Here is a 16416-nt window from a genome sequence, read left to right on the forward strand (position 1 = left end):
TACAAAATACTAAGTATATAATCTACTATTCCTATAACCTAGGACGCAAACTACCGAGAATCTTACCAAATATTCTTTAGCCATGATATAATATTATATGGTAAATAAATAGAATAAATCTTTATCTTATTTTCCTTCTGTGGTTAAATAGACCACTCAGGACCACCCATTTTACACACACTCATCCATCGTTCACTTGCTCCTTCTTTCCAATTCGTGCCTCAGCCTAGTGATTCCACATCGTTTTTGACTAAGTTTTCCCATCTTGTTTTAAGTCTTCCAAGAGGTCTTTTCCCACATCAGGTATGGTTGTACTTTGGAAAAAAAACTTGAGCTCTGCATTATTTCACCTTCTCCTTTTTCCACTGATACTATCTTGAACTGGCCCAAAGATTTTTCTTAGAGTTAAATTATACACTTAACAAACCACACGGAGTCCGCGATCAACCGCAGGTAGATTGCCTACTTGATAATACACTGCTGCGGATTCGACGAACAACGTCCGTTGAGATGAGTATACATTAAAATATAATATAATTTACACTTAAAAATACATTGCATCCATAACGTGTTACATCAAAAGTAATTGAACAATCCGAGTTTTTTTCCGGTTAACGCCAGTCAATTCAGCTAGTAATATAATAAAATATAATTATAACTATAAATTTAAACAAAAATAGTTGTTGTACAGTACACCTACATAATCTGAATAACCTGTATTATATGTAGGTATAAATGCAAAGCTACGTCAACAAACCGTTAGCTGTATTAACATAGTAGTAGTACCAATATAACACATTTTAAAACAAGTTAGTAAATCACTTATATTTTTATTACCACCTCCACATATCTATGTAGTTTGTCCTTCGGTGATCATATACCTAACTGGTAAGATGAACATAATGATATCAACATCGTCAGCAGACCAGCATCACGATATATTAGTATACATTAGTATAGTTGTAAGATGTTGTAGAGTTGTATTGGTTTTTTCGTCTATTTCACAGTGTTATCATACATAAAATTTAAAAATTAATCAATTCTTTACAGATATTGTAAGTATATATATACTATGTATATTATATTAAAATATGTAGTGTATTTTGCTATACCAATACATGTTATAAAATGTAGAGTAAAATATTGTTCAGTCTATATAGTGGCATTAATTGTATATATCTTGTGTATAAAGTTTGTGTATATTGCTTATGTTTTTAAATATATTTATTTTAATCTCAGCTCAACATTGGCAATGGAGATGGCGTATTCGAGGATAATAATATATTCATGTTTAATTTTCGGTACGTAATACCACTGTTAACAATATAGTAATGAAAAGAAAATTATTTTTTTTACTGCATTATAATTATAATAATCGTTATATTAATATTTAAATATACTCCAATACTATGAAAAGCTGAATAAATGTATCTATCTAAGTTTTAAGGTGAAGAGTTTTGAATACAATTTACCATATAATATTTACCTAACAGTAATTTAATCAAAACAATAATTTGTCATTTTGATAACAATATTTTTCAAATTGATTAATTTAAATATAAATTTACTATACAATTAATACGGGATTTAATTTTTTTTCATATTTAATTTGTTAATTTACTATAGGATAATATATAATATATGATATGTACTGTGAATGTGCTCGCTTGCGTGCTCAATGTAAAATGGTTTGAATTATAGAATTGATATGGGACTGTAACAATAATATATTATAATTCCGAGGATAATGTTTTATTTTTTAAGTTAATGTAGCTTATGTATTAAATTTAGGATTTATGTAAGGGTATCATTTATTATTGAACACCACTGCATATTTTCTTAAAACAAAAAATTATATATCAAAAGCTCATAAGATTCAGTGATATCTATTGTCGTATGAAGGGGAATTAAAAGGTTTGTCTTTTCCTGTATATGAAGGTATAGTGTATATATTTTTAAAAGTAATCCGATACGCTGGTGATATACGTAACTATTATCTATTTTTATAATTTTTAAGATATACAGGGTGATCATTATACCATAATTATATCATTGAACACTCGATCATTATTTCAAAAAAGTGTAAATGTTTTTAAGAATATTTTTTTACATAGTTTCAAGTCGTTACAAAACAACGTTTTTATTAAAAAAAATACACTTTAAGTATTGATGAGCGGAGTGGTGGACAAACATTTTGCGGGATAAGCCCATACCACGCTCCACTCCGCTCATCAATACTCGAAATACTTATAACTCAAAAATTACTCTCCCTAAATTTGATTTTTATGTATTAAAATACTTAGAAAAATATTCTGCTTTGGAATATGAAATTAAAACTTTATGCTGTCTTTCAAAAAAGTAAAAAAATTAAAAAAATTTATAAGAATAAAAAATACTTAAAACCATAATTTTAAACGTTGTTTTTTAACGACTTGAACCAATGAAAAAAATATTTTCAAAACCATTTATAATTTTTAAAATAATGAGTATTCCATAACTAAAGAATCATCTTGCATAATACAATAAATGTATCTATAGGTACTATTAAAAGGCATTAATAATTTTTTCAATAGAAATTAATGCATATTTCAAATTTATATTTAAGTTCAAATATAATGTGACAGTATAAAAATAAAACCATAGTACAATAGGTTAGGCCATAAAAATATAATTAATTTAACACACAAAAATTATTTAATTAAATACAATTTTACTTAAACCAATGAAAACAATAATTATTTTAGGTATTATAATATTAATTATACAAATAAGTAACAAAATAAGTTTTATTGAATTAAATAAGCAAGTTGATTTAATAAATTCAAAATACTTAGTTAAATATAATTTTAATTAATTTTATCAAAATATCATTAAATGAATAATCGTTTGATTGAAATTATAATAACTCATTGGTTGAAAATATATAAAATATCTTTGTTGATTCGTATAGTATTTGTTTGTTCACTGATTGTGATAAGTGGAATGTAACTTGCGAGTAAAACGAGTGGTTTTGTTTTTACATTTTATTGGCTGGTCAACTTTTCCCCTCTCCCTATAATTATTAACTGAAATGATGACATCGTACATATTACACATGAATGCACCGTATATAAAGTTTAATACTATAATAATATGATACTATTGAATTCAAACTGCAAATTATGATTGAAACAATAAATAATAATCTTAATCCACTAAACATTATTTATTTATACTTTAATGCATAAGAATTCATTATTTCAGGAACTGGCATTTTGTGTGACAGACAACTAGCAGTATCATCTTGTTCAGTGTTGGTGACTATAGTTTAAATAAATATTATTTTATTATATGGGCCGAAAATAGTGGTAATTGGGACCCTGGGTGATTGGAGATCTAAAGTCTGAATAAGCACCCCTCTATTGAATATTGAATATATACGATCTATATTTAAAATTAGATATTCTTAGTAGGTACCTACTACACGTCGTCATTAATAGGTAATCATTATGCGATTAGGAACATCAAAACACCTAATTTTTTTACATTTTTATTATGTAAAAAACGAACTTTATCTATTCTCTCATTTTATTTTCTGTTGTTAAACTTTTGTTTACGCATAGGACATCCGATCCTGACAGGAAATAAACATTTAATTATATACTCTGCAATCGAAATTTGTTTATAGAAACATTCTTGAATCTATTTTATACTAATCTTTTAAATTCGTATAGCTTTAATATTTGCTTATAATTGTGTAATTAATATTCAAAACTAATTTATTGCTCATTCGAATAAAATCATAGAAACAATGATGATAACTTTGTTTGTACAAATGGACTATGTACCGAATGGTCTTCGGTTTGTGATGGTCATAAAGACTGTTCAGATGGTTCAGACGAGACTAAAGAGTTGTGTGCTCAATACGAGTATGGAACAAATATGAACTTGGGTAAAAAAAATTAGCTCTATGGCACATAATATTTTTTTTATGTTTATGTAATAACTAATTTATGCTAGAGTTATGCATATTCAACTAAATATGATGCTTCTAATATTACATCTAATATATGTCTCATATTGTTTTAGAATGCGGTAAGGAAGCTGAAAATAAAAGGGTAGAAGAAACACCTTGGTTAGTTTATATACATCGAGTCGATAAATTGGAACTAAAAACTGTCATTTTAGGGTTAGGATCAATTGTTGCTCCAAATGTAGTCGTTGCTAGTAATGTCCTTGCACAATGTATTTAGGGAGGAATGAAAATTAATTAAATATCGTTTTTAGTGGCTGAAACTTTTTGGAGATACGATTTAAAATATAAGCAAAATTCAATAAACGATGCTGGTCGATATTTGTATAAAATTGAAAGTCTAACAAACTATTATATAGCTAAGAATCAAAATAATTATATCACTGTAAGTTATTAATAATTAAATATTTACAAATAATTTGTATGGTATGTATTATATAAATTACAACAATTTTGCAGGCGAAAATGATTTACTTTGTTGAAGATTATAATATAAGTATTGCCTCTAATGCTGACGATTTAGCAGTTATTGTGTTAGCAGACAACATTTCGTTTCGTAATGGTGTTTTACCTATTTGTATCGATTGGTATAGTAAATATAGTATACATAATCCTTCTCTAGTTCAGGTAAATTTGTTGTAATAAATATTTACTTTGTAGTTTTATTAAATACATAAAATGTAATATGACATTTTTTGCCTGGTTTAATTTCTACAAAGTTCTAGGATTTGGACAAAATAGGGGAGTTCTGTGAGTTAACCTTTTTCATTTCATCACGTCAGTGCTTTGCTGTGTATAAAGTTAAAACACTAACTTAAATATACATTCGGTTTGACATCTGCAATATTAATAATATGTCCGTTGTGATTTGAAAAAAAATGGTCTAACTTTAATTCTATTTATATTTCTATTACTTCGTATGAGTTCTGTGAAAACCTACCTACATATTTGTTGTTATTATTAGGGAATCCACTGGCCACGAGAATAAAAATAAATAATTGTAAAACCACTCAACATTATTCTTATTTTATATTCGATTGATTTAAACACTTTGTTTAGTCGGACTTTATTTAAGAACAAAATGTGAACTCATTATAGATACTTACATATCGAGATATTCATATTATACCTTTATTTTAATTGTACCTACACTATAAATGAATTGTTTCATACTTTTACAGATTGATAAATTTCAAAGGTCGTCAAATGGAATTTTTTCTACTCAAAAAATATTTATTCCTGAAAGTAATTTACACACCGACAACAGTTCTTGTCTACATTTGTATGATACATACAATTTTGCAGATTCAGTGACTTATGATAATTTTTGTATCAGAATAATTACGGGTAATACAAATTTAGATTCTGATCATTAAATTAGATTTTTAAACATTACGGAGGTAGGTATTTAATAGAATATTGGATCTAGTCGGTACTTTGGTTGTGAAAAGTAAAATATTCTAGTAGGTACTTGTCTAAGTAGTTGGAAAAATCTAAAAAAAAATTAAGGAATAGACAGGTATTATTATGCAAAAACAGTTTTTTGACAATATAAATATTGTTTTTTTTTTAGAGTACCTAACTTAAAAACGACTAACCAAAGTTTGGTATCACCCGTATAGTTTGCACACGGTAAGCCTACTACACCTGACCCTCGTACTATCTAACTAATGATAATATACTCTCTAAAATAAGTTAGAATGGCACTGTTATCTCCTAAGGTTCGATGGTATGCGCTTGCCGATTCTACGTCCAATCCTTCCAAGTTGGAATGACTCAAAGATTACAAATACCATGGCACTATTCGGTTTAATAATTAATCCTCATTGGCACATAATACCTACGTATATCCATGCGATATATAAAAGGTAAGAACGTAAAAATGCCTGAAATAATGCTCAAGACTCGGGTTTTCAAGTTGGAAATAATTTTATTTGAATGTAAATCAAACATAAAACATAATACTTTTATTTGAATGTAAATCAAACATAAAACACTAATTCAAAACGCTTAGCCCGTCCACCTTTGTTTTCGACAAATCACCCAGTGACAACGTGATTGCCCGTGCCTGCTTGTACAGCGTTGTTATAAAGCAAAATATTAATGTCTCCTTAGGACATATTGCTTCGCTAACCTGACTATATTCCATTAGATTCTATCCCCAAAACAGTCAGCTTTTTAGTTGTGTAGTACTCCATTGGTATTAAAAAAAAAGGTCTTATAACCGTTTACTTAGTTTTGCACGTTAGGTACCGCCTAAATATTACTCATAAACATCAATATCACAGGCCTAATCTATTAGTGAGTCACTAAATCTCAAACTCTGATCAATCCGTATCAAATCTTGTGTTAAATTTACCTAGAGGCTAATTCAAGATAAGATTGGTGCTCCCACAAAGACTTTTCCCCATTATAAGAATCATGCCCTTAACCAATTATCACTCGTACCGAAGCAACCATTTTTTTTTATGGATGATAATTATTAAGTAACTATGGACATATATACAATATATAACAGATAATCGGAAAGATATGAAAGAAGGCATAATAATGAAATACAAGAGCTATATGAAAGACCGAATATTTATTTATTATTTATTATTAATTAACGCCTGTTAGGGCAATTTTAACAAAGGTAAAGTAATTATTGAAACACTATTATTACATTTTTTTTTTTTTTAGAAAATTTGCTTAGAAATAATTCACAGAATAAAATATAATTAGGATTGTAGCAGTGTTGGTAACTAGAACTAACCTACGGAAAGGTGGTAGACTCATTTGCCAGACGCATTAGCCTGTCCATGGGGCGATTGCGACTATAATTGGAGGTATGAAAGGGGATGACAAATGGGGCAGTGGAACGTATCGAATGTTGAGGTACTCGAAATTGTATGCAGGAAAGGAGAGTAGGTGCATCATATGTACCATCAATAATTCTCTGAAGGAATTTAAGATTTACATTAGCTCTTCTGTCTGCTAGGGTATCTAGGCATAGTTCACGTAGGACAGGTGTGTAGTCATGAACAGGGTGATTGATTTTCAGGACACGACCTGCAAAGTTGAGGAAGATCCTCTGAACACGCTCAATGATTAATGAGTCGGACGCAGTGTAGGGATCCCATAGGACGCAAGCGTATTCTAATAAAGGGCGAACTAGAGAGCAATAGAGAAATTTTAATGACGAGGACAGTTTAAAGTCAGATGAAACACTTCTTATAAATCCTAACATCTTATAGGCTTTGCAACCTATCGATTGAATATGTGAGTGGTAATTTAGATTACTGGTAAGAAGAACCCCTAGGTCTTTTTTACTTGTAACAGATTCAAGCACAGTATCATTTATGGTATAGTTGTGAACTATGACATTTCTGCTGCGACAAAATGACATTGACTGGCATTTGCTGACATTTAAGTGGAGGCCGATAGAGTTTATCCATATAACTAGATTATTGAGTTCGACCTGCAGTGCAAGACAGTCCTCTGTAGATTCAATTTGGCGAAAAATTTTAATGTCATCAACAAAGGCTATATTCTCTCATATACGATAAGTAAAAGCTATGACATATTGTATGGAGGGCAGATGATCAAATTATAAAACAAGAACTGGTTGTACTGATTTAAAATAAGACGTAGAAATCCTCTATGCAGCCCTAGAACAAAATGGAGGGTCTCTGTTATGAAGGACCCTAAAAAAACTTAAAAATTGAACTCAGATAGACATGGCGTGTAATAAAGAAGAATGGAGAATGTTTGTGATATTAGCGTTGGACCGCATTGACCCGTTAAGCTGTATAATATGTAACATTACTTATATATTGTCCATTCTGTTATTTCTTATACACTATTGTTTAAAAATAAGAATAATGGTAATCTTCTTATTTTAACATAGTATAAAACGAAGTCTTTTTCTGTCGGTTTGCTTAGATCTTTAAAACTACACAACGGATTTTGATACGGTTTATTTTTAATTGATAGAGTGATTCAAGAGGAAGGTTTATATTTATATAACATGCATAATATAAAAGAGAATCAGCCCCGGGAGGTGCTAAAACAGGCATTTTGAGATTTACGATAGACATTTTTGTTTATAAATGGTTGTTATTGGTTATAGGAGAAATAATTAGTAAAAATTAATATTTTAAATGTTTGCCATTAGTTACTCTGGCAGATGAGGTAAAAGCATCCATCAAATCGTCGCATGCTTATGGTTTCGAATAAAGAAATTATATAAATATATATCTTAAAACAAATATGAGAATTGAATATATATTTGTAGCTATTATATTATAGGCTCTCAAAAACTACTTGACCGATTTTGTAAAAATTTCGAATTGTTCTAGGAAATATCAGGAATGTTTAAAGAGTAGTTTGAACCACATTCGATTTACACCAAGTGCTATACCAATCCACTACAAATAAATTGTTTACCTTGGTCGATTTAGTTTGCAAAGCTATCCAAATTTATCTGTGAACCGAGGTACCTAGGTAGGTACACCAAAACCAAGACACACTTATATAATCTAAATTTTTTTTTTTACATTTGTTGGCGGGCGAAATCGGGTTATAGGTACAACTAAACTAGTATATTGGTTAAACCGAAGTTAATAGCCTCAAAAAATGACTGGACCGTTTTCAATAAAAGTTATTTCAATAGATTACTACTTGAAAATTGGAGGGTGTATATACAGTTTGATTTTTCAACTCATATAGGCTGTAGATAGGTAAAGGATAGCTCACACATGATTTTTTTTAGCATACGAAAAAAAAATATTTGTTGTCAATCTCGATGGTTGCAATTTGTTACATATTATATTAATATTATAATTAGAAGAATTATGGTATATACGTTTTGTACAAATATATTTATTAAAAATACAAATCTTTGGCCAGGACAACGTCGGGTGGGACAGCTATAGTTTATTTATTACAATATTAATATAATATGTAAGGAATTGCAACCATTTAGATTTTAGATTGACAAAAATATTTATTTTTTCATATGCTAAAAAAAATCATGTGTGAGCTACCTTAAGTTGATTTTTTTACAACCTTCCCCGTTACTCGACCGATTGATTAGTGAAAACCGTATTAAAATAAGTAGAGTTCTTTTCGAGATATGCTCGTAAATACAAAAAAGGGGCAGTGTTTCTCTACTATATTATGCACATAAACCTTCCTCTTGAATCACTCTATCAATTAAAAAAAACCTTATCAAAATCTGTTACGTATAGTTTTAAAGATCAAAGCATACACAGAGAAAAAGGGACTTTGTTTTATGTTATGATAAAAATTAAACTCTACCACAGTACCACAGGAAAATGTAATGGATTTCCTAACTTATGCACCCAGTAATAGTAGCAAAGGTGGGCATTAACTAGTTAAAAATTTAAAGTTAAGTTAAAAAGTTAATTTTTTTTTTAACATTTTAACTTAACTAGTAAAATATTTTTTTAATAAACTTATGAACCTAACTAGTTTAATTTACAGTTGAAATAACTTAGCTTTTCTCAGTTGATTTTAAAAAATCCAACAAGTTAAAAACATTTAAAAATTGTTCGTTTATACATAAATATTACTATATCGGTATCAAATAAAAATAATCCAATACAAAAACACAAACATTTCTGTTCTATTTCTTGATAACATAATTTTGTGTATATTAAATATTAATATATTTTATTAAGTTGTAAATTATATATTATGCGAGTTGCAATTATAAATGTTTTTAATAAAATTAATAATTTTAAATTACAAATTGACAATTGTTATGTTTTAATGTTATATAACTTATAATATATATGAAGGTCATGTACTCATCTTCATGTATTGTGAGTTATGACATTCAATTGCTATACGATATAAAAAAAATATATTTGTTAAATTATTAATTTGAGATGAGTATAGTTAAAATTATTAAATAATAGTAAAGTAAAAGTAAAATGGTATACAGTGAACATTATGATAAAAGTTTAATAAAATTATTTTTTTAAATTTATAAATTAGAAACTAAAAAGACACATTCACTCTTTATATGATTTACTAATAAAAAAAATGGATTAACTTTTTTTAAAATGAGTTAAGTTAATATTTTTTTCTGTATTAACTTTTAACTTATCGAGTTAGATTTATAATTTTTTAGCTGTTAACTTTTAACTTATCAATCTTATGTCTCTTAACTTAACTTAACTTGAGTTAATTATTTTCATTAACTTGCCCACCTTTGAATAGTAGGATCTTTAATTTGTGTCTTATGTGTAAAATATCTGTTTCAGAAAATATAGGAGATGAGGGTTATAAATACCAAACTTTAAGCATTTTATACTCTAACTACTATTTTTTAACCGGTTTAAAGAGTTCATGGAGTACATTAAATAACAAAACAGCCTTAGGTTTTATAGACATAAAATACTATATACCATGGATTCGTGGAATTTTGAACAAACATGACGTACTTAATAACGATTCTGTAAAGGTATAAATTTTACTTTTTCATTTATTGTATTGGCTTGGTTATTTAATGACAACTTCTGCTTCAAAACTTAGCATATTTTAGAAATAATAGATGTTTGTAAAATGTAATATGTTGGCAGGATAAAGTGAATTCGAGCGTTTTACCAATTATCAGTAAGTATTGTATTGTAATTTGTATGCTGTAATAATAACTGATTTCAATATTATGAGTTTGATTTTTAGTTATGTTTAATTTTACTTTTTTTTATGTTTATAGAAATGTGTCCACCTCTACTATCAGACAGCTTGGATATTAAATGCACTCTTAATGGTAAGTATGCTGATTGCACAAATCCATCGATACCTGACACAATAGCAACACCATCATGTAAGCCAACATATAGTGCACCAAATGGACAACAAGATACCCCACTGAAGTTACTTTGCCAGTCTAATGGAATGTGGAATAATCAATTACAAACATGCAAACCATGTAATTGGATTTTTTGTCATAAAAACATCAGTCTTTAATTTATAATATTTGTTTACCTACTAATTTAATTAACTTGTACTGTTAACAAAAAAATGTATGCCCGTGTGCATAGTCAATTAATGTGTCCTTTATGATACGATAAAATATGTCTTATGTAACACGTATTACGTTTACTTATGCATTTGGACATTAGTTAGTTAATATACTAATTAGGGCTTTGAACCCGAATGATTTATTCGGGGTTCGGGTTTTGGGTGCTGCATTTATTCGGATGCTCCAACATTAGAATAGAAAAATTAAACAATCTTTTCGGTGTTAATAACCGTTATTATTCAGGTTAATATTGGTTAATATGGGTGTTTAGTAGTTAAAAAAAAAACAGAATTTTTATTAGTTATTTTTATTAGATATATTTTTTTAAATGTTCAATTGTTTAGAAATATGTCCTAACAATGTTATTATTAAACAAATAATTAACTACAAAATCGAACCAACCACAAAAAATTTATACAAAATGATATATCTCATGAAGATCATAAATTAAACATGATTATGGTTTCGGGTTAATCAAAATGTTTCATTTGGTTTTTGGTTAATACAAGTGTTTGATTTTTCAAGGGTTTTTAAGGGTCTTACGGGTTCTGGTTAATTCAGGTGCAAAGCCCTGAAATCAACCAAATGCTTTTATTTATGTTAAATTGATTTGTCTTACAAACGTAAAAATTATTAAGGGAGAACAAAATAAATAGTCGTTAGGTTAGGCGTAATCGTTTGATGTACATTTTTAAACCGTTAACAATATGTCTATTCTATAGGTATTATTACTTATTATCATTTATATTTATATCTTAACTTTAAACGCATAAATTGAACAACGTTTACATTTTTTACAACATTTAAACACATAAATTGAATAATGTTTAAATTCTTTATAACGTTAAACAGTCATTCGATCATAATGTCCAAATACCAACTAAATGGTATTATTACTTTTGATTTAAGCCCTGATTCAAGCGAATGTATGCTATTTACCAACTGTCGAAGGAGTTTTATATACTTATGAAGATTCTAATGAAATTTTATCTCATGGGTCGTTAATTAATCATACCCTGACTGTAAATGAAAACTGTGAAGTTGGATATCATAAAGCTTATCCCAATAGTTTTAGGGTTTGTCAGAGAAATGGAAAATGGAAAACGGTTTCTGAGAATTTATGTTTAAGTAAGTTTTGTATTGTAATTTGTCTGTTGTAATAATTATGTACTTACCTCTTTAAATATTACGAGTCCGATTTATGGTTATGTTTGATTATAATATTTGTTTATGTTTATAGAAATGTGTCCACCTCTAATATCAGATAGTTTAGATATTAAATGCACTCTTAATGGTAAGTATGCTAATTGCTCAAATCCATCGATACCTGACACAATAGCTACACCATCATGTAAAACCACACATAAACTACTAAATGGACAAGAAGAGACTCCACTCGACATACATTGTCAATCTAATGGAATATGGAATAATAAACTATATAGATGCGAACCATGTAATCGTATTTTTTACTATATAAATATTAGTCTCTGATTTACTTAACACTTTTTGTATCCTTACTCTTATAATTTATATTTATATAAAAATATTATTTTAGATTGCGGTAGAGTTTATATCAAGAGCCAAGGTTTGATAAACAATGGTGAAAATGCACTTGTTGGAACGGCGCCTTGGAATGTAGGAATATATCGATTTAATAAATATAATTTTAAATATGACTTGATTTGTGGAGGATCAATTATTTCTTCAAATTTAGTCGTTTCTGGTAATATATTTTTACAACAAATTTAAGAAAAAAAATTAAAATTAAATAAATATAACTTTTAGCGGCTCATTGTTTTTGGGAAAAAGGTATGATATCGAATACAATATCAGTAAATGATGGTCGGTACAAAATTGCAATTGGAAAATATGTTAGGGATTTTACAGTAATTGACAATAAATTTACTGAAATAATGAATGTAAGTTATTAATAATTTAATGTCTATACTAATAATATGTATATATAATATAAATTAAAACAATTGTATAGGCGGAAATTGTCCACCTAAAGGCTGGTTATAATGGGCATATTGGGTTTTATGCTGAAGATATAGCTATTGTGGTGTTAAAAAACAGAATTTCTTTTAGTACTGTTGTTGCACCGGTATGTATTGATTGGAAAAGTAAATACAACTTATCCAATGGAGATCAAGGAAAGGTTGGTTTGTAGTATTATTCACATACTAAAATTATTAAAATTTTAATTCTATTACAATGTCCATTTGTATATAAAAAGCACAGACGTGAGATTCTATGCTAAAGTCTGCATAAACAAAAAAAAATTAAGGAAAACTGAAATTTTAACGCAAAATTAGTTTTCCACAAAATCAATTTAGGTTTTTGTTTAACTCCTAAAAATATTACCGTACATACATGAAATTTTACTGAATGTTTGTATTAGCAATTTCTATGCAGAACACATTTTTTCAATATCAGCTTAAAATTAATAAAAATACATAAGAAAGATTTTTTTACAAGTTTTTAAAGTTTAAAATTAGACATAATTGTTTAAAATTGAACACTCAACTTCTTTAGTAGTTAAAAATTTATAAATGTTTAAAAATGTATAGCTAAGGATTAAAAATTTAAAACAAATTTCATGTAAGTACCTATAGTTAATATTATGCGTTAAATATAATTGTAAATTATACAACTGTTTTATACTTTCACAGATTGTTGGTTGGGGAACAACGGAAAAAGGCATTGATAGTCCTATTTTATTGGAAGCATCTTTACCATACGTTAACAATAGTTTTTGCCGGAATATGTTTAGAAACGGATTTGAATCATTTGTGACTGTTGATAAGTTTTGTGCCGGATCTGCATCGGGTAATTAAATATTTAAACACTAATATCACATATATCATTGATTTTTTTTAACAAACTTAATAGATTCTGAGCTGAGCAATGAATTTATTGATTTTACAATGATGTGTGTTTTTTAAATTTTTTTTTATTTTTGTATCTGTCATCACAGTTTTGGATAGTAAAACTACTTTGAATTTCTTCAACAGTTTCTTGTTAGATAGGAAAGTGAATCTAGTTAGTATATTTGGAAGGCCAGAATTTAAAATTCGTTTCAATGGTTTTCAAAGTGCATGGAAAAAAGACATAAAAATTAAGGAAAAACAGGAATTTTTACGCAAAATCATTTATCGAAAAAATCGATTTTGATTTTTGGTGTAACTCTAGAATAAATTAACTTAGATACATGAAATTTCCACTGAATGTTTATATCAGCATTTTATATACATTATAACATTTTAAAAATAAGTCAAAATATTTTTAAAATTTTATTTAGTAATAAAATAAACATATGATATACATCTCAAGTGTCTATGGTTTTCGTTTTTGAATTACAACAAAATAAGAAAACCATAAAAAAAAAATCTTAGATATAAAAAAAAGAAAATGTTTAGGAATTTCTAACTTAAAATTCTCTAATTCAAATTTTTATATTGTTTTTCCCTAACTATCTATTGGGAATATTACATTTTGACCACCCGAATGCACCAACTAGATTCACTTTCCCACCAAACAAGATACTGTTCGATGCAGTTTTATTGCCCCAAACCGTTAAGACAGACACAAAAAAAACACGGATCATTGTAAAATCAAAACATTCATCGCTCCACTCAGAAACTAAAATGTCTACTTGAAACCCAAATTAAATTTTTATGAACGTTTGAAGTTTAAATGTTTACAACATTGAATATTCACTGGATTTCTCATATAGCGATTTTCTTATTTTGTTGTAATTCAAAAACGAATAATCGTAGATACTTGAGATATATCATATGTTTATTTTATCAATTTCTAAACTTACTCTGAAACATTGAAAAAAAGTCATTGGGGGAAGGATCTATCGCCTATCATCGCCTCATCGCCACCCGTCTTACTACCACTGTGGTATCTATGGGTAATGGGTATACCTACTACTCAATAACAGTCGTATAATTGATTCAGTTATTATTTATAATATAACACGATAACAGACGTAAGATTGTTAATTAATGTTAATTTGTGTCTAATGTAGAAAATATATTTAGTTTTAGGACAAAGAGTGGATAAGGGAGATAGTGGTGCCGGTTTATGCTTTTTACACTCTAATTTATACCATTTAACTGGAGTAGTGAGTTCCAAGGATCCAGAAACAACAAATTCAATCGCAATTTTTACAGATGTTAAGTACCACATTCAATGGATTCGTAGCATGTATATCAAACATTACTAAGTCCAATATAATTATAGTAATGACGTTATAACAATTATTTATTCTAATTGACTAATTGTAATTGAAATATATTTAGAAATAGTTTTTTTACCTATGTGTTACATATTAATAAAATATACGAATTTATTACGTTTGTTTTAAATGTCATCTTTACGTAACTCTTATCTAATTATATTATTTTATTTTACAGTATTGATAGATAAAATGAGATACCGATAAAATAACCCTAACCATAGGCGTAGCTAAATAGTCTATCTATTACGCCGTGTGATATGAATTATGAATATACATACAGTATCCAATTGTTAAAATAATAAATATTGTTAGGTATTGGAGAAAATAACATCATTATTAGGTACAAGAAACATAATAATAAATCAAAAGTGTTACATATAAACGTGGAGATATAAAATACGTAAAATAGTTGTCGTTTATTTATTTTAATTTTACTGACCTTATAACCCAGTGGCGGCTCGTGGTATGGTGCACTGGAGCATGTGGACCCACCCAAAATAAAATAAAAAAAAAAAATTATAAAAAATATTAGATTCCTATGGTAAAATAATATAATTCATCATTATGCACATGGTCTGTAATAAAAAATTGTTTTTGCAGTTTTTCATGTTGAGAAGTGTGTCTATAAGCGATTAAATAATTCGCGGAGCACAAATTGTTGAAACACATTTAATGTGTGCACCGAACCTTTTTTTATCGTGTCGCGATGTCACGTCATTCGTCGAATCGATAACACTGTACATTATCCATTAATTGCGTTGTATTACATATTACATTATTTTGATATGCCCCTAATATTGTTACCATCTTATATAGGTATCTTATACATTTCTTGTGCACCACCTTAGGTGAATCTCACGAGCCGCCACTGTCATAACAGTTGTAGCGAACACCCGCTTACAGGAGACGGTGACAGGATAGGATGATGGGTGGTTAAAATACTCAAAAGGGAACAGTCTTTGTTGTTTCATAATATTATAATATTGTATTTTAAGAGGACGTTGCACCCGCACGTGTCGTCTCCGTCTTACAAACGTACCTACGTCGTAACTTTCGCAGAATACATCTATGCATATTAATAAATTTGACTATTACATAAATTATTGTTTTGTTTGA

At 28.1% G+C, this 16416-nt stretch overlaps 1 protein-coding gene across 3 annotated transcripts; it reads left to right on the plus strand.

Moving 5' to 3' along the window:
* Positions 1–922: 922 nt before the first annotated feature.
* Positions 923–15374, plus strand: LOC100571753 (modular serine protease). Of its 3 annotated transcripts, XM_008189954.3 has the most exons (18): positions 923–1055; positions 1240–1301; positions 3244–3292; positions 3786–3931; positions 4069–4206; positions 4267–4397; positions 4472–4639; positions 5194–5359; positions 10285–10484; positions 10603–10636; positions 10740–10955; positions 11958–12176; positions 12289–12504; positions 12607–12774; positions 12837–12970; positions 13042–13209; positions 13724–13880; positions 15101–15374. In XM_008189954.3, the coding sequence occupies exons 2-18, from the start codon at positions 1253–1255 to the stop codon at positions 15283–15285; spliced, it is 2544 nt and encodes an 847-aa protein (XP_008188176.1). In that variant the 5' UTR covers positions 923–1055; positions 1240–1252; the 3' UTR covers positions 15286–15374. The 3 variants fall into 3 exon arrangements, with proteins under 3 accessions (XP_008188176.1, XP_016664025.1, XP_016664026.1); XM_016808536.2 differs by lacking the exon at positions 923–1055 and having other exon boundaries at positions 3244–3296; positions 15101–15373; XM_016808537.2 differs by lacking the exons at positions 923–1055; positions 1240–1301; positions 3244–3292; positions 3786–3931 and having other exon boundaries at positions 4076–4114; positions 4168–4206; positions 15101–15373.
* Positions 15375–16416: the final 1042 nt, after the last annotated feature.

This window comes from Acyrthosiphon pisum, chromosome A1 (assembly GCF_005508785.2).
Source record: "Acyrthosiphon pisum isolate AL4f chromosome A1, pea_aphid_22Mar2018_4r6ur, whole genome shotgun sequence".
NCBI classification, from domain to species: Eukaryota; Metazoa; Arthropoda; class Insecta; order Hemiptera; family Aphididae; genus Acyrthosiphon; species Acyrthosiphon pisum.